The sequence below is a fragment of the Manis pentadactyla genome, chromosome 3 (assembly GCF_030020395.1).
Source record: "Manis pentadactyla isolate mManPen7 chromosome 3, mManPen7.hap1, whole genome shotgun sequence".
NCBI lineage: Eukaryota > Metazoa > Chordata > Mammalia > Pholidota > Manidae > Manis > Manis pentadactyla.
Window position 1 is genome coordinate 2756147 of NC_080021.1, and position 18227 is coordinate 2774373.

At 48.9% G+C, this 18227-nt stretch overlaps 1 protein-coding gene across 15 annotated transcripts in view; it reads right to left on the reverse strand.

Moving 5' to 3' along the window:
- Nucleotides 1–1978: 1978 nt before the first annotated feature.
- The window catches only part of PTK2 (protein tyrosine kinase 2), a 294240-nt gene continuing 277991 nt past the window's right edge, over nt 1979–18227 (reverse strand). For all 15 annotated transcript variants that reach the window (XM_057497658.1, XM_057497652.1, XM_057497654.1 and 12 more), the window contains 5 exons: nt 12718–12757; nt 12286–12392; nt 7901–8056; nt 6587–6667; nt 1979–3252 (listed from right to left, as the gene is read on the reverse strand). In XM_057497658.1, the coding sequence (XP_057353641.1) occupies nt 3040–3252; nt 6587–6667; nt 7901–8056; nt 12286–12392; nt 12718–12757 (597 nt within the window). In that variant the 3' untranslated portion in view covers nt 1979–3039. The remainder of the gene's footprint in view (nt 3253–6586; nt 6668–7900; nt 8057–12285; nt 12393–12717; nt 12758–18227) is intronic.

The following is an 18227-nucleotide window of genomic DNA, read 5'->3' on the forward strand; positions in this document are numbered from 1 at the left end:
GGGAGGTTGACACACTGCTGCTCGGAGTAGCAATGGTGTAACCACTGTGGGAAATGGCTTGGCAAACTTTAGACATACACGTACGGTCCTAAGTCCCTCACTCTTAGCTGTTTGCCCACGAGAAATGGAAATGTGTTATTTGCACATAAATTCCCACAGTTACTTCATTAGTACAAACAGTGGAAACAACTCCAGTGACCCACAGTCATCAACAGGTGAGCCGGGAAAGTGGCTGTTAGTCAATCCCACGGAAAACCATCAGGAATAAGCATAGTGGACCGATACACGCGTCAGCGTGGGCAGCCCAAACTCCCGCCAAGTGAGAGTCATACATCCAGGAGCGTGAGACTGCAGCTCTGGGGGCAATCTGGTTTCAGACCCTGCGGTGCCAGGGATGAGAGTGGGGACCAAGCTGGGTGCGGACGCCCTGCTGCCGGTGGGGCGCTCAACCGACCGCACTCCCCAAGAACTGCAGGTAGGCACACGAAGTCACCCAACTGTTCTTTCAGTGGGTTCTTTATGTCAGTTAGATATTAATATAGTTGACAAAAGATAAATTGGGGTTGCCACCCTTCTGGAGCAGTGATGGGGAGACATGTTTTGGGGGTGCTGGCACTATTCTGTTTCTGAATCTCAGTTACAAGTGTATTCCTTTGTGAAAAATTCTGTAAGCTCTATGTTTATGTGCCTTTTATTTAAATTACTCTTTAATTAAATAAAGTCCAATTGAAAGTACTCAGTCTGAGAGATGGAGGGCAATGCCGTGAACAGGCTCAGATTCGCTTCCTGCTTCTCCCACACCACCCGAGTGTGCGAAGCTGCAGTGGTGGTCTGCCTCCCCAGGCAGGTCTTAGCTGTGGGACAGTAAAGCCCAGTCGCCTAGAGGCCCTTTGTGGGGCGCTCGGCCTGCTGAGCAAGCACACCCTGGGCCGCGGCCCCTGCTGGGCAGCTCACCTGTCCACGACTCACAAGTTGATGCGCCACCGCCATTAGCCGTCTCCATGCGTTCTCATCCCAAATGTAGTTTTTTTCCACCTACTTAGGAGACGTGACACTCACCTGCAACTCTCTGTACTAGAGGAAAGGTCAGGTAAGGAGGCAAAGGGCATTAATTTCAGGTACCAGTTGAGGTTGTCACTCCAAAGCAGGTTTTCTCAACTCAGGGTGATTTGGTCCCCCTCCCTCAGGATACTGGGCAAAGTCTGGGACTGCTCTGTTGTCACAGCTGGGAGAGGAGCATGACTGACTTCTCATGGTGGAGACCAGGGATGCTGCAAAGCATCTCGAAGCGCCCAGGCAGCCTGATAGCCAAGCCCGTGGAGCCCGTTGCCATTCATACCGTCTCAGCTTATTTCATCTCACCGCCATCGAAAAGATGAGGAGCTAACATCCATGAGACCAAAGAATGAACACAGAGATGAGAGAGAGGATGGCCTTGACTTTTGTTCAGACACAGTGACTGCCACGCAGCCGCAGGAGAAACTGGTTTATGCACACGAGAATATGTAATTATCTGGAACATCCCGTCAACCCTCTGCTGCTCAACCCTGCTCCCAGCTGCTCTCCTTCTGAGTCCCCAGGGCTGCAGGTTCTGTTTGCTCCAGCTCTGTAGCTCGGAGATTCTGACAAGATTAGAGTGGTCTAACCACTCCCTTAACAAGGCTACTTTGTAGGCACAGTTTTCTTGGGCTGAAATGATTGACGACATCAATACTGTGACATCATGAAGACTGTGAAGGGAGTGCTTTCATAGATGAAGTTCTGTCTCAACTTCTGCATTTAACAAGACAGAACCAAAAGGTTAACTTATGCCAGGCCACAATATCCTTGGGGTGCTGGTGCAACTTGTCTAAAAGACAAAGAAAGAAAAGAAATAATTATTAAGTACCTTCCTTTATGTTTTATCTGATAAGTTGCCTGAAAAAGTTTTAAATGGTTTGAAGGACTAGAACCAAGAGAAAGAATAATACACCAAGAATTTTACTGGTAACACCTTTTTAATAGGCCAAAGTAACTGTACAGTTCATTATATTCTTCCTGAGAATAATTTATATCCCCCAACAAACTAAAGGGAGGGTATACTTTTCAAAATTATTTAACAGAATGGATGGTATAACCGGACATCAGAAGAAAACCAAATCTCTCTGCTTTGTTTAATTCTCTCCTGGGAAGACAGACACAATGAAGGGTTAGTTAACTCCAGTGGCTGTAAAACAGTCAACATGGCTTTAATCTTTCTTTATAAATTATATAAAAATGGAAAATGGGGATGGTTCCAGAACGTCTCCTCAGTGCAGTCTGGAGGTGCTCTCGTACAAAGCATTTCAGCTTCCAAGAGAAATAACATAGTTACAAAAAACTGGCACATTATTCTGGTGAAAAAGACGAAAGGTTTCTAGTGTTGTTCTACAGCTAGTTTCCAACCAAAATGCTCCACATATCCACATGGAAGTGGAGGCGGGGAAGACAGGCTGCTGTTCTTCTGAAATGACTCATGTCTTCAAAATACAGCTTTTATATTCTTTCTTTGTAAAGTGGTATTAGCATATTGCAACTGAAGAGTGTTTCAACAACAAAAATTCCAGTCTGGATAATGATTCTGCGGCAGAAAAAGGACCCTGAGCCCCACGGGCTCCCCAGGACTCCGCCTCGCCCGTTCTCCCCACTGCAGCCAGGCTGGTTCAGGACCAGCGGGGTCGCTGCCTTGGCCATTTCCACAAAAACATACCCTAATGTGAACATAATCTGTTCTTCATGATTCTTACAAGCTTCCCCACGTACAATTTCCATTCTTGGAAAAGTGCCACGTTTTGGATCCTGAACTTTTCTGAAGACCATGATTCAAAAAGCAAGGCAAAGCAAAAATCAGACTCAAATCAAAATGTGGTTAAACTTATGTGAGAAAGATGAGTCTCCACCAGCTGTCAGTCAAAAGAGCTGGTGCCCTAAGTGCTGGCGACCGAGGACGGCGGGCTCCTGGCGGCTGGGGTGCCGTAGGACCTCCTCAGCGGGGGGTGGGGGAGGGCTCCGCAGGCAGGCTCAGTGCGGCCGCGGCTGCCCGAGCACTTTCAGTCTTGCCTGGTCGATGACGTCCAGTAAGTTCTTGGCGTCCACGGCCAGGGCGTGAGCGGCGGTCAGCATCTGCTTCTTGTACTCCTGCTGCAGGCTGGTCATGACATACTGCTGGGCCAGCTTCATCTTGTTGATGAGCTCACCTAGGTCGGAGTTCAACAGCTTCTGGGCCATCTCAATCTGGAAGGACAAGAGACAGGTCAGGCGAGCTGCTTTTCAACGAGCTCCGCAGAGTTTCCATGTACCTTCCCAGGAGCCTCCAGGGGAAGAAACTTTCTTCCCCGTAAACAAATCTTCCTGAAAGACAACAGGATGTAAAACCAATGTTCCCTCTAGAAAGTCAGCCAAGACAGCGTCAGCACCCCTCTGTTGCTTCCACGGACAGCCTCGGTGACACTGTGCCCTCCATTCTGTGGCTGTTACTTAGACGTCACCGACCTCGGTGACTGGCAGGGCTTTTCTCTGTTTCTTAACTGAATCACAGAATGTGACAGAACCTCAGAGGTCATCCAGGTGAGAGCCCCTCACATCAGAGTGGCTAGCTGAGGACGTAAGTGATTTTCTAAGTCACCCAGGCAGCTAGTTTCCAGTTTAAGACAAAAATCTGGGTCTTGACTTCCAGTCTAGCGCTCTTTCCACTATACCACCTATGCCTCAGACACGCCTCTGCTACACAAAGGATGGCACGAGACACTCACCCCACTCTGATGTAAACTCTAGACTCTTCCAAACTGAACAGGGGTTGGAAGTGGGGCAGCAGTGCTGGAAGCAGCTGCAGAACATGACTGTCACCCTACAGGATTAGAAGGCTCGTCTTAGGGGTGCTTATCTGTTTGTTCAGCCAATAAGGATTCACCGTTTGTTCTTTTAACATTTCCTGAGTGCTTGAGATGTACAAGGCCCTTGGTGGTGTGGACACAGCATGGACAGACGGGTTCATGCTCAGTCCAGTGTGGAGGGGGCATGCATGGAACCTCCTGTAACACTCTGGAGTGACTTACACAATAGAAACAGCCAGAGAAGAGAGCAATTCATCCATTCTGAGATGGTCAGAAAGACTTGACAGAGGAGAACTCACCTGAATTTGGCCTAGACTGTAAAAGCAAGCTGGCTTCAACTCTGAGGGGCCTCATGTGCCCTACCAAGTCAACCTTTGCCCTAATGATAATGGAGAGGTCCAAGAAATTTTGAGGAACAGGAATTACATGATCTAGAGAGGTGTTCTAGAAAGATGGCTATGGTGGCAGTGTGGAGGCTGAATGGGGAGGAGCGGAGAGGCCAGAGTCAGAGACAGCAGCTGAGAGGCTGCTGTGCTGATTCAGGGAGGGGGTATGACGCAGTGAGGATGGAGGAGCAAGGCCCCACCGGAGGCTGGATGAGCCCTGGAAGGTGAGTGAGCAGGTGTGCAGACTTGTGTGTGAGAGAAGGGGGCTCCTGGGGGCAGGGTCAGCAAGTGCGGGGCAGTCCCTGTGCCTGTGGAAGCAAGCCGGGAATAGCAGAATGACAGCCAACAGACGGCTGGTGGCCAGAGGTCCCTCTAAAGCACAGTTGGAAGGCAGCAAATATTTGGAGCTGTAGAAGCAAGCAGGGGAGAAATGGCAAGGAAAACAAGCGTCCTGTAAAACACAGTGGGTAGCAGCTTGGGAAGGTCACACTCAGGGCACACAGAAAAACCAGAAGAGGGTGTCGGCCAGAGCCATGAGAGAGGAAGGCCCTGAAGCCAAGTGGGGGCATCTCACTGAGGGCAAGACTAGGGGGGCACAGCCTTTGGAGACCCAAGAACACTTCCAGCAGCGAGATTAGGGATGCCTGGAGCCCAGGAGGAGCTGGCCCAGCACGTGTGGAGGGGTCAGCAGGATCACAGTAAGGCTCCTCTTCTTTAAAAAAAAAAATTAAAAATATATATGCACATAGAAGGGAGCAATCTTTGTGTAGAAGAATCAGGGTGGATAAAGAGATTACTTCAGGCTTTATCACCGTAAGTAGGAATTTAGAAATGGTCCTGTCAAAATATTCATTTGTTAGGGTACCACTTCCTTTCCCCTGGTATATGGAACTTCTCCACTTTCTAGCAGAATTCTTGCTCATTGTGAAACACCAATTAAAGTCCCAATAAAGTAGGTAAACTAGCTAATCCCCTATTAGCTAGGAATATAAAGTTATACTTTACAGGCAGTCAGAGGCATTTTCCAAAATGATTTAAGTGGTTTTGTGGAGGTGCACTGATGCCATTTACAACGGGACCACTGACGGGCTATGATCGGTCTGTTAACATGAGCCTCCATCACTTGCCCACGACGTGCCTCGGAGGCAGAGCTGCTCTGGGAGAGATGCGACACCACTCTAGACGGGCAGCCCGGTCGGACCAGGAGCGAACCGCAGCCGTTACAGAACGCCCCGCAGCTGTGTCAGACAATGAGTGCCGGGAAATGCTCCAGAGGAAAAGAGACGGACAGACACGACATGTGACGTCACCTTCGTGGTCCTGCACTAGTGGGAAAGCGTGCCCGGGACGCTGGTCACTCCCACAGGACCCGTGGACTGGAAGAGCACACTGACGCAGCGCTCAGCTCCTAGGATGTGAGCGGGACCTCAGGAAGCACTAGAGGGCAGGAGGGTGTGGTGCACACACACTGCTTTCCACCGGCCAAAGGGAACGTGGGTACGGATGGCCCGGGAGGGAGAATGAGAACGCACCTGCTGTGAAAGTGGAAGGTGGGGAACTGGGTCAAGGTCCTAGGGAAGTCTCTGTCCTAGTCTTTAAAAATCATTAAAAAGCAAAGCAAACGAGAATCCTGCCTGTTGTGCTGAAGGACAGACCATGTCCCTCTACAGACAGCAAGTGGCATCGGGGGGGGAGGTGGTGGAGGAAGGGCCGGGCACAGGCCCTGGAGTCCAGGGGCAGCCGTGAGCGTGCAGCCTCTTGAGAGCAGAGCAGGCAGGTCCTCTCATTTGTTAGAACACAAATGGCCAAAGGTGCAAAAATACTGATTGTTGCTGGGAGACAGTATTTTGGATAAACTCTAATACCTCAAAAATACTTCAAAACACATGTATTAATGTAAAAGTTTTGTGTTACCACTTTGGGCCACCAGCTTGTGAACTCTGGTTTTTCCAGAAGAATCCAAGGCAGGAGGGCAGGTGGCCTTGTTCCAGCCCCGACTAGTGGAGGTGCCAGAGGCTCACATTGCCGGCACTAGCGCGGTACTCGCGCTCATCCACATGGTCACCCTGCAGTGGCCCAAAGGATCTGACCCCCGTCAGTGCCGCTCCACACTGCCTCTTAAGTCCCGGCAGGCAGCTGCATGCCCGGGCGCCCTCGACCTGGGGCTGGGCCTGTCAGCAGCGGCCAGGGGGTCACACCCCGGAGAGCAGGCAGAGCTGCCTTGGCTGGTCGGGCAAGGTGCTGACACCAGCCTCAGCGTCAAACTGCACTCAGGATGGACCAGGGACCTGCCCCGGGGCTGTCCCCCCACCCCCGCCCTGACCAGGCAGGAAGGGAGCCGAGGCCTACCTCTCGGTGAGTGCTGGCTGGCAGGGCGGGAATGGTCTCGTCCACAGTGGCTAGTAACGTCCTCAGGGCCAAGCCGACTTCCTAGCAGACAAGACCACACCCAGCGTGAGTGCACACGAGGAGCTCCGGGCAGAGCCACAACTTGTGCGCGTTTCCTCTTCACCACTTTAAGGAAGGTTTCTGTGTTTTTCTTCCTCAGCCCAATCCTGTCAGTTATCAGGCAATTTCCCCCAAAGATCCAGATCTCTGAATACTCAAAATGCGGCCCATCCATACAATGGAATATTCAGCCTTAAAGAGGAGGAGGCTCTCAACACAGGTACGACATGGATGGACCTTAAGGACATTATGCTCAACAGACAGATACTGCATGATCCCACTTCCTTAAGGTGCCTGGGGGGCAGTCAAGTTCATAGAGACAGAAAGGAGTGGGCTGGGGGCCAGGAGTTGTTTAATGGACCGGGTTTCAGTTTTGTAAGGCGGAGGGCTCTGAAGATTCACTGCGTAACAGTGTGTATGTACTTAATGCCCCTGAGCTGTAGTTCAGCAGTGAAAGTGGTCAGGATGGTAAATCTAATGCTCTATGTATTTTACCACAATTTCAAAAAAGCATGTTCAAGTATGTTTCAGATACGCTGGCTTAAAGCAGTCCGAGCGCCCTGGCACGCCGCACACCTCCAGGCTCCTGTGCAGCCAGGGCACAATCAGCAGGGGCCACTGCCAGCCTGACCCTGACCCTCGCCTCTGGTCTCACAGCACCCTGCTGTCTGCCAGGACACCGTTCCACAAACACAGCTTGGGAGGGTCAGTCTGGTGGCATGATATTTTCATTTCTGTCTTTCTACCCTTATTCAAATTCTTCAGTGAGCCCCATGAACCCACCCCTCAGCTGAAGAAAAGCAGGACAGGTGACCTGCGGCAGGCCTGTCTGCTGCTGCCCCTCGCTCAGAGTGCAGCGTCTGACCTGGTGGACCGCGCCCGGCCTGTCCCGCTGAGCTCACCACCGGCCTCACAAGGCCGTCTGCGAGACGCTGCTGTCTGCACGGACAGCGTCAAACAGCAAGCACTCTCTTGCCGTTTGCTGTCTTCACCCCAGGCTGTGTGTGAGCCAGAATCACTAAACCTCTGCTGCTCCGGGACATGCCCAGCCTGGAGTCAGGGTCAGGAGCAGCAAGTCCCCTGATCATGGTTCTGGCCTGATGTGGCCACAGGGGGGACTCTGAGCACGGCTGCTGAAGCATCGGGCCTGACTGCGGGCAACACAGCTTCCCCGCTAACGGGAGCCTTCTCTGCAGGTGCGGGGCTGCGCTTTACCTTCACCATGGGGACGTACTCCTCCGGCGGGGCTGGCTGGATCTTGCTGGACATTTCGATGACAGCTTTTACCAGGCCGGTCACGTTCTCGTACACCCTGTCATTGGAGCGGTCCAGGTTGGCAGTGGGAGGGGGGCTGATTTCCTGGGGCTGCAGCTGCCAACACAGAAGCCAGTTACCTTTCTATTCCCCAGCAGATGGCGGCCCAGCACTGCAGCGAGCTTAGAAAGAGACTTTAAGAGAGATCAAAGCAGATCACACAATTGATTTTCTTGTCTACACAGGCTATTGTTCAGTTTGAGGATGACAGTAATTCATCCAAATGACAAATCAATGAGGCAGTAATTTTTTCTAACTTTGAGCTCAGTTAGAGGAAATGAGATGGAATCATACACATTATACTAGAAGCCCCAGATTCTTTTAAAGAAGTGATTCCATGTCCCCCCAGAATCATCCACCAAGAGAAAGAACCCACATATTTTATATCCTTCTGACACTATTAGAGAAAGCTGGCTTAAGGGGCTAAGTGTTCTATGTCAAGACTCCAAAAGTTTCCACTTAGTTTGAATAATGCAGCGAAAAATTGTATGGCTCAGCTTAGCTGCCTTCAAATCACTGTATGGGACTGCGCTCCTTTTAGGATTACAGAAAGCTGACAAATGCGGGTCTTTGTAGGCGGACACCGTTTGTTGCATAACACTGCTGAAGTGCCATCAGGGGCCCTGCACCGCGCTTCCTGGTGGCGGGGCCCCAGCTCCCCACAGGCCGGCACCGAGACACCGGCAAATGTAACCCAGGATGATCTGAGCACTGAGGGAAGCACACAAGGCCTGCAGAAAGTCTCCAGCAGCATCACAATCCCAGTTGGCTACGCTAGCAAACAAGAACAGTGTGTGCACGTCTTAAGAAGACCACACAGCAGCACAGACCATACTCATTCATGAATCTGCTGCCAGGGCTCCCTCTAAGATGCTAAGCGCCTATTCTTGACCCCTCAGGCTGACTCTGCCCAAGGAACCTGCAACCTGGGTGTTCCATGTCGGGGGTGAGACGGGAAGGGACAAGAACAGTTCCACCACAGCAAGACAGTCACACCTCCCTCTGGCCAACGTCAATGCTGGTTCTGGCGAGGAAGCCGGCAAGAGCACCCTCCCCCAGGCTTCCCAATTTTTGGTCCCGAGTCACATGCAGAGTGCTGGGAGTGATAAAGAGCTAGACAGACACACAGACACAATGTGCTTACCCTCCATGGCTATTGTTGAGCAGAAGGTGAGGAAAAGTTAAAGAAATTTATCAGAGAAAGGGAAAAAAGAAAAACAATATTAATAAAGGCAGCAGACAAAACCCCCATAAAAACACATGAGCAGAACAAAAAGGAGAGCGGTTCAAAGCTGCCCATCAGTTCTCAGTTGGCTGGCCACCGAAGTGTAGCTGCAGGGCCACCCAGTCAGGGTGCCCAGACTCTCAGTGAAGATGCCTGACATGCACCATGCTTGTGTTCATGAAATACATGAGGAAAATGACATGCAAAGCCCAAGAGTGACAATCTGGCAGCTGTATAGGTCTTCAAAAAGAAAGAAGGCGTATATATGCTTGTCACCACCGGAGGCCGCCCACCGGACTCCCGAGTGGCTCAGGAGAGACCTGCTGCCTGCGTCCCTGGCTTCCAGGCCCAGCACTTAGGGATGCAGGCTTGTCATTAGCCAGAGTGCCACCATAAAGATCCTGGCTTGTAACTGTGTTTAAAACAATAGGAGCTTATTTTAAAAAACAAAACAAACTAAAAAAACCCCTTCTCTTGAACCAGTTTTTAGGGTTAGCTTCCTTTAAACTTACAAGTTTTATTCAGTGTTTTTTTTCTCTGTTGTTTAAACCAAGGCTATTCCAATATAACTGAAAAGGGAAAACCGATTGGGAGAACTGTGGCCATCTTTTCCTCTCCTTAAAATTTTCTGAAGAAAGTATCCCTTTTGGTATGTAAGCTTAGCAGAATCTGAAATCTTGAGGCCTTGGAAATTTGTTTCTCCTGTGCACTAGAAAGAGGGAGGTCATTTGCAGCCTCCTCATCATTTCCAAGAGATGAAGTCCCTAGATTTGACTTGCAGCACTGAGAGCCAGGTGCAGTCCTGGTTCAGCACGGCACGATATGCCGGTTCAGACTAGGTCAACGTAAAGGGCAGGGGCTCCCTGACGACGGGCACAGGCACAGCCCAACAGGAAGACCTACAACTCCAGACTCCAGGAGGTCAAGGGTCCCGGCCTGTTGAAAGCCTCTGCTCTTTTACTGACCCTTTACCCAGCTCTTGTCCTGAGAACCCTGCCACGGTGCTTCCAGGGACAGTCACAGTGACACTCTCCGAGTGAAATGGCTTTGGAGAGACATTTGTTCCTCTTTTCCTATCTTCTGGAGCTTGATGACTCGGAGACCCTTTGTCAATACGGTAAGTCACCACCTGGTATGGAGGCAGCCAACAGCAGCCACTCAGGAGGGTGCGGAAAGACTCAGGTAATTCAGAACAACACGCACAGTCACCAAGGAAAAACAGGCTGGTTTCTGGCTGAATGTCGTGGGATAAATCACCGTGGCTATACCAAGCTAAAGGTAAGTATTTCTGTATTAACAGTCTAGTTCTTTTGGCTGGATTTGATAACCTCTACCAAACACAGAGACATATACCTCATACTTTTTAATTACTAAAATATCTTTCCTTAACACATCTTATATACTACTTCTACTAAGATTTCTATCTGCTTAATACCCTATATTATGGTATATCACAATTATATTTATTTATGTCATTCTAACTGTAAAAAATGAATGTTCACAATTCTAAACTGGTATCCGATCTACTTCTAAGTTGGCTTTTCATTGTAATACAAGCCATGTTTAAAGTTTGATCTTGTGGCTTATAAAAATGAAAAAAGCCCATTAACTTAGTTCCTCCCTCCTCCCTTTCTGACTCATGTCAAAACACTACCGCGCCCACCCAGAGGGCACCCTGTGTGTGCTGGGGGAGCTGCCGGGGGGCACCCTGGGCCTGGAGAACGGGCCCCGCCACAGGACCCGCACTCATTCCCAGGAGCTGGCGCCCTGGCCCCTGGCCCCTGTGCTTCAGCCTGCAGGCTACAGGCTGGTCTCACCAGTGCCAGCCCGCTCGCTCCACGATCGCCGTACGCTGGGCTGGTGCCCGGAGATGGCAGTCCTCGTCTAAGACTGCCTGACTCTGAGATGGCCCTATGCCCACTTCAATGCAGGAATTTACCCATCGGCTTTGGAAGGGAGCCTTGGACCAGAAACATCTAGACAGCCGGGCCCACAGCTAAATGCTGGCTCAGCTAGGGGAGGCCATAACCTAGAAAATGCCCTTTAACATCTGTGACCCTTGGCCATCTCAGGTGAGAAGTGGGAGTAACAGTACCACCATCAATCCTCTGAGACCAATGTGAGGATTTAAAATATACGGGGCAGGTTCTGTCACAGCGACTGGCACAGGGCAGGCCCTCGACATACAACGGTTATTAGTGAACAGTTTGTCTTAGCTGGTCTCACAGTTACTGATTCTAAGCACCACCACGATTAATACGCACCTTTTTCATGTGCCTCTAAGAAAGAAAAAATACACTGCCAGTTAAACCAACACACCATCCTGATTTTAGAGACATTAAAATGTAAAAAACAAAGTGCATCAGAATTGAGAGCCAGGACTCATTCTGAGAGTAACTGACGTCCAATGGGAAGTGGAGAGCCCCTTACCTGGAACGGGCGTGACAGAGGGCAGCCGCTCCCAAGGTGCCCCAGTGACCAGTACACTTGGTGGGGACCTAGGTGGGTCAGGGGCCCCGCTGGCCCTGCTCACACCCGCCCAGGGCAGTGTCACTGAAGTGCCCCAAGCCAAGGAGAAGCTCCAGTCGCCTGCACCTGAGCCACGTGCTTCCTCATGTGAGGGCCGGCCCCAGACAGCATACCACTTGGACGTTGCATGCCACTTTTATGTGACTCTGGCCCTAGGTGGAAGTGATGGCCGTTTTCCACTAAGCCACACTGACAAATCTGGGGACAGTGAGCCTACCGAAGGTCTCCCTCTCCCCAGGCATCCTGGTTTAATTCATTTTTAAAACCAGAAGCTATCCCAGCACTGTATTCCAGAGAAACACCCTGCCTGACAAGAGGAAGATGTATATAGTAGGTTGGGGTCTGACTGAGGCCCTAGAATTCATCATGTGAGAGCAAAGTAGAGAAGAATTTTCCTGTAAAGCTTGTTCCTGACCCTCAGAGGGGCTCAGGCCAGACCCCGCTGATGCCAAGATCCCTCGGCAGTCCCACCCTCAGCCCTGACAAAATCCACTTCATGCCACAGGGAAAGGGCTCTACAGAGGACGCTCACCTTGACACCTTCATTGTAACTGTCGCCGGGGCTGCTGAGACTGGCGAGGCCACTCAGGTGGCTGGGGGCCCCGGGGCGCGGGGGCTTCTTTGGTGGGGCTGCGGGATCTGTTAAGAGAATGAGCCCCATTAAGAGAAAGTAAACAGCCCCAGACCAGCACCAAGCATGGACTTGTGTTACTATAACAGACACTGATCTTGGAGAGGGCTCCTCTGGGGGCATTTTTGATGTATTACAGCAATAAATTCTGTGCCCCAATATTCTAATCACAGATGGAATTTGGTAAACATCATGGTTGTTATGGTTTGTACAGGGAAAAGTGTTAAAAAATCATGAGGTATTTATTCCAAAGATAAGAAACTATATACATTTGAAACCTGCTCCCTCCAAATAATATAAACTTCCTGACACACAATCCATTTCTTCACTTACCTGGTTTGCCGACAGGCTGATAAATGTGTTGGTTTCCAGTCTGTGGAGAAGAAGAGTTTGGTCAGTGCAGCTGTGTGCGCAGCGGGGAAATGGCCTCCCTGCTGACCCTCTCTGTCCACCCTGAACCTCTGCACTAAATGCTGGATTCAAAGACCAACTTGGGGGGCTGCCTTCAAGGATCTGGTTGGGGGTAGAGGACTCAGGCAAATAAGTAAATAATGCCAACAGGGCTGGGATGAGGGCTGAGAGGGGAGCAGCACGGGGCATCGTGGGGTCACAGGGAGGGGAGGTCATGACCCATTTAAAGTTCGCTTAGAAGAAATTGTGCCCACAGATGTCTCCAGCTGCCCTTTCAAGAGTGTGGAATCCAGGCCTTCCCCGAGCCTGTGTCCTGTGCTCTGGAAGGCCCCTCCCACCCTCCTGGCCACGTGTAGGTAAGAGGAGAGGCACTGAGGAAGAGTGAGGGTCAGGAGGGACACAGAAGCGCTGAGGCATCTGGGTGCTCCACGTGCCTGTGTCTCAGTGACCCGGAGCCCAGTGTCAGGACCGTGTCACATCACGTCACTTCCAGGTCGAGCCAAGCAGCCAGACCATCGCCCTGGATCCTGCCCCACGGACGGCACAGAAGACAGTTCCACTAAAGACCAGCCCTGACTGAGATTGCATGTAAAACAATGTATCCTGGTCAAACTGGTGAAGTACTTTTAGAACTAAAATCTGTTTCTGAGAGGAGAGACTTCCCTTGCTTATTTTAAGATCAACTGGTTAGACTATACATGCTTTAAGCATACTTATATATAAGTATGTTTGCTGCTAAGAGGAGGTCCCCTTCTCCACATCTGAGGACTGTGAGATGCCACACACAATTAGAACCGCTCCTCCCCCAGAACCGGGCCACTTTCAACATGCCGCTTGCCACTCTTGACTTTAAATCGACTTGCAAAATCCTCAGGGCTGGCAAGTGCGGAAACGAGAATCCCCGACAACTTACTGTTGTGTAGCTCTTTACCATTCGCCTGTCATTTATTTATTTGACAGCTGTGAGTGCCTGTTTTGTTCCAGGCCCCGCAGAGCTGACGGATTTGTGGAGGGAGAGAGGATGCACGTAAACACCCGTGACGCACATCGTAAGGCGTGTCAGGGGGGCCGTGTCCAGTGAAAGCAGGGCGGAAATGCAGTGGAAAGCAAGGAAGCTGGTTTCCAGCAGGAAAAGCAGGGCTTTTGAGAACAAGTTGATGTCTGAGCACAGACCTGAAGTAGAGGAAGCATGAAGCAGTCTGGGAGGAGAGCAGCCCGGTGAGCATTCCGGAGCCTGACGCTTTGTGGGGTGAGGATGGCGAGAGAGCCCAGCTGACAGGTGTGCTGAGGACCCCAGGAGGGACGCGAGGAAAGGAAGCGGACCTGGCGCCTTGCAGCACGAGGCACCTTCTCTGTCAGCACGATGAGTGGCTCCCCACCGGGCCGGCGGGCGGCTGTGGCAGTGGGGCCGTCATGAGTCAGCGGGCTCGCATGCTCCTGAACGACCCTGCCCGCGTCTCACTCACTCATCCATCCGTCCCTCCCACTTACTTCCGGGTGCCTCCTACATGCCGCTCACTGGAACAGGCGGAGGCTTCCTTTCTACTACATTTCCCATTAATAATGTCCCACCTAGCTGGTCCCTTGAATAGGGTTTATTTTCAGGCTGAGACTCACTGCTTCTTCTTAACAGTTTAGGACAGACTGTTACACATCAATCTTTTCAACATAAGGAAGGAACTCTGTGTGTGGGGATGTCAAAGGTGGATGATGTGATGGGCCTGTGAACTCAGGGTGCCTGACACCTCAGAGCCCACCGCGCCGGCCCATTCTGATGGGAGACACCACCTCCGTGTGCTGGCGGCGGAGGACATCTCCCACAGGCCAACACCAGGGCAGCTGGACTTCAGAGCACAGGTCAGGAAAACCCCCGGGAGGGTCAAGCTATAGTACGCCGCTCGATGACAATCTCATGTACATGTGTACGCACATGTGTCTGCAAGTGAACTGGGGGTTAACTCCAACTCAGAAGCTTTATAAAGGTGGGCATCTATCCCCACAAGTTTGTTACCTCGCAGGCTTAGCTTTCCCTTTTTTTCTTTTCTTTTCTTTATTTATTTTATAAAGGTGTTATTGATATACACTCTTATGAAGGTTTCACATACAAAAACAATATGGTTACTACATTCACCCCTGTTATTGTGGCCCCCACACTCCATTGCAGTCACTGCCTATCAGTGTAGTGAGATGCCACAGAGCCACCATTTGTCTTCCCTGAGCTACACTGTCTTCCCCCTGATCCCCCTCACACCATGTGGGCCAATCACAATACCCCTGAATCCCCTTCTCCCTCCTCCCCGCCCACCCTCCCACACCCCTCCCCTTTGGTAACCGCTAATCCCTCCTTGGAGTCTGTGAGTCTGTTGCTGTTTTGTTCCTTCAGTTTTGCTTCGTTGTTACACTCCACAAATGAGAGAAATCATTTGGTACTTGTCTTTCTCTGCCTGGCTTATTTCACTGAGCATAATATCCTCCAACTCCATCCATGTTGTTTCAAATGGTAGGATTTGTTTCTTTCTTATGGCCAAATAATATTCCATTGTGTATATGTACCACCTCTTCTTTATCCATTCATCTACTGATGGACACTTAGGTTGCTTCTATATCTTAGCTATTGTAAATACTGCTGCAGTAAACACAGAGGTGCATATGTCTTTTTTTTTTTTAATTTTGGTATCATTAATCTACAATTACATGAAAGGCATTATGTTTACTAGGCTCCCCCTTCACCAAGTCCCCCCCACATACCCCTTTACAGTCACTGTCCATCAGCGTAGTAAGATGCTGTAAAATCACTACTTGTCTTCTCTGTGCTGCACAGCCCTCCCCGTGCCCCCCCAACATTATACATGCTAATTGGAATGTCCCCTTTCTTCTCCCCCTCCCTTATCCCTCCCTTCCCACCCATCCTCCCCAGTCCCTCTCCCTTTGGTAACTGTTAGTCCATTCTTGGGTTCTGTGATTCCGCTGCTGTTTTGTTCCTTCAGTTTTCCTTTTTTCTTATATTCCACATATGAGTGAAATCATTTGGTACTTGTCTTTCTCCGCCTGGCTTATTTCACTGAGCATAATACCCTCTAGCTCCATCCATGTTGTTGCAAATGGTAGGATCTGTTTTTTTCTTACGGCTGAGTAATATTCCATTGTGTGTATGTACCGCATCTTCTTTATCCATTCATCTACTAATGGACACTTAGGTTGCTTCCATATCTTGGCTATTGTAAATAGTGCAGCGATAAACATAGGGGTGCATCTGTCTTTTTCAACCTGGAGTGCTGCATTCTTAGGGCAAATTACTGGAAGTGGAATTCCTGGGTCAAATGGTATTTCTATTTTGAGCATTTTGAGGAACCTCCCTCCATACTGCTTTCCACAATGGTTGAACTAGTTTACATTCCCACCAGCAGTGTAGGAGGGTTCCTCTTTCTCCACAACCTTGCTAACATTTGTTGTTGTTTGTCTTTTGGATGGTAGCCAACCTTACTGGTGTGAGGTGATATCTCATTGTAGTTTTAATTTGCATTTCTCTGATGACAAGTGATGTGGAGCATCTTTTCATGTGCCTGTTGGCCATCTGAATTTCTTTGGAGAGGTGTCTGCTCAGATCCTCTGCCCATTTTTTAATTGGATTATTTTCTTTTTGTTTGTTGAGGTGCGTGAGCTCTTTATATATTTTGGATGTCAACCCTTTATCGGATCTGTCATTTATGAATATATTCTCCCATACTGTAGGATACCTTTTTGTTCTATTCATGGTGTCCTTTGCTGTACAGAAGCTTTTCAGCTTGATATAGTCCCACTTGTTCATTTTTGCTTTTGTTTCCCTTGCCCAGGGAGATATGTTCAAGAAGAGGTCACTCATGTTTATGTCTAAGAGATTTTTGCCTATATTTTTTTCTAAGAGTTTTATGGTTTCATGACTTAAGTTCAAGTCTTTGATCCATTTCGAATTTACTTTTGTGTATGGGGTTAGACAGTGATCCAGTTTCGTTCTCTTATATGGAGCTGTACAGTTTTGCCAGCACCATCTGTTGAAGAGACTGTCATTTCCCCATTGTATGTCCATGGCTCCTTTATCAAATATTAGTTGACCATATATGTTTGGGTTAATGTTTGGAGTCTCTATTCTGTTTCATTGGTCTGTGGCTCTGTTCTTGTGCCAGTACCAAATTGTCTTGATTACTGTGGCTTTGTAGTAGAGCTTGAAGTTGGGGAGTGAGATCCCCCCCTGACTTTATTCTTCCTTCTCAGGATTGCTTTTCCTATTCGGGGTCTTTGGTGTTTCCTTATGAGTTTTTGAACTATTTGTTCCAGTTCATTGAAGAATACTGTTGGTAATTTGATAGGCATTGCATCGGATTTGTATTATTGTTTTGGGCAGGATGGCCATTTTGACAATATTAATTCTTCCTAGCCTGGAGCATGGGATGAGTTTCCATTTGTTAGTGTCCTCTTTAATTTCTCTTAAGAGTGTCTTATAGTTTTCAGGGTATAGGTCTTTCACTTCCTTGGTTAGGTTTATTCCTAGGTATTTTATTCTTTTTGATGCTATTGTGAATGGAATTGTTTTCCTGATTTCTCTGTTAGTTCATAATTAGTGTATAAGAGTTCAACAGATTTCTGTGTATTAATTTTGTATCCTGCAACATTGTTGAATTCAGATATTAGATCTAGCAGTTTTGGAGAGGATTCTTTAGGGTTTTTTATGTACAATATCACGTCATCTGCAAACAGGGACAGTTTAACTTCTTCTTGCCAATCTGGATGTCTTTTCTTTCTTTGTGTTGTCTGATTGCCATGGCGAGGACCTCCAGAACTATGTTGAATAAAAGTGGGGAGAGTGGGCATCCCTGTCTTGTTCCCGATCTTAAAGGAAAGGCTTTCAGCTTCTTGCTGTTAAGTATGATGTTGGCTGTGGGTTGTCATATATGGCCTTTATTATGTTGAGGTACCTTGCCTTCTATACCTATTTTCTTGAGAGTTTTTAGCATGAATGGACATTGAATTTTGTCAAATGCTTTTTTGGCATCTATGGGGATGACCATGTGGTTTTTGTCCTTCTTTTTGTTGATGTGGTAGATGATGTTGATGGATTTTCGAATACTATACCATCCTTGCATCCCTGGAATAAATCCTACTTGATCATGATGGATGATCTTCTTGATCTATTTTTGAATTCGGTTTGCTAATATTTTGTTGAGTATTTTTGCATCTATGTTCATCAGGGATATTGGTCTGTAATTTTCTTTTTCTGTGGTGTCTTTGCCTGGTTTTGTTATTAGGGTGATGCTGGGCTCATAGAATGAGTTTGGAAGTATTCACTCCTCCTCTTCTTTTTGGAAAACTTTTGAGGATGGATATTAGATCTTCACTAAATGTTTGATAAAATTCAGCGGTGAAGCCATTTGGTGTAGGGATTTTGTTCTTAGGTA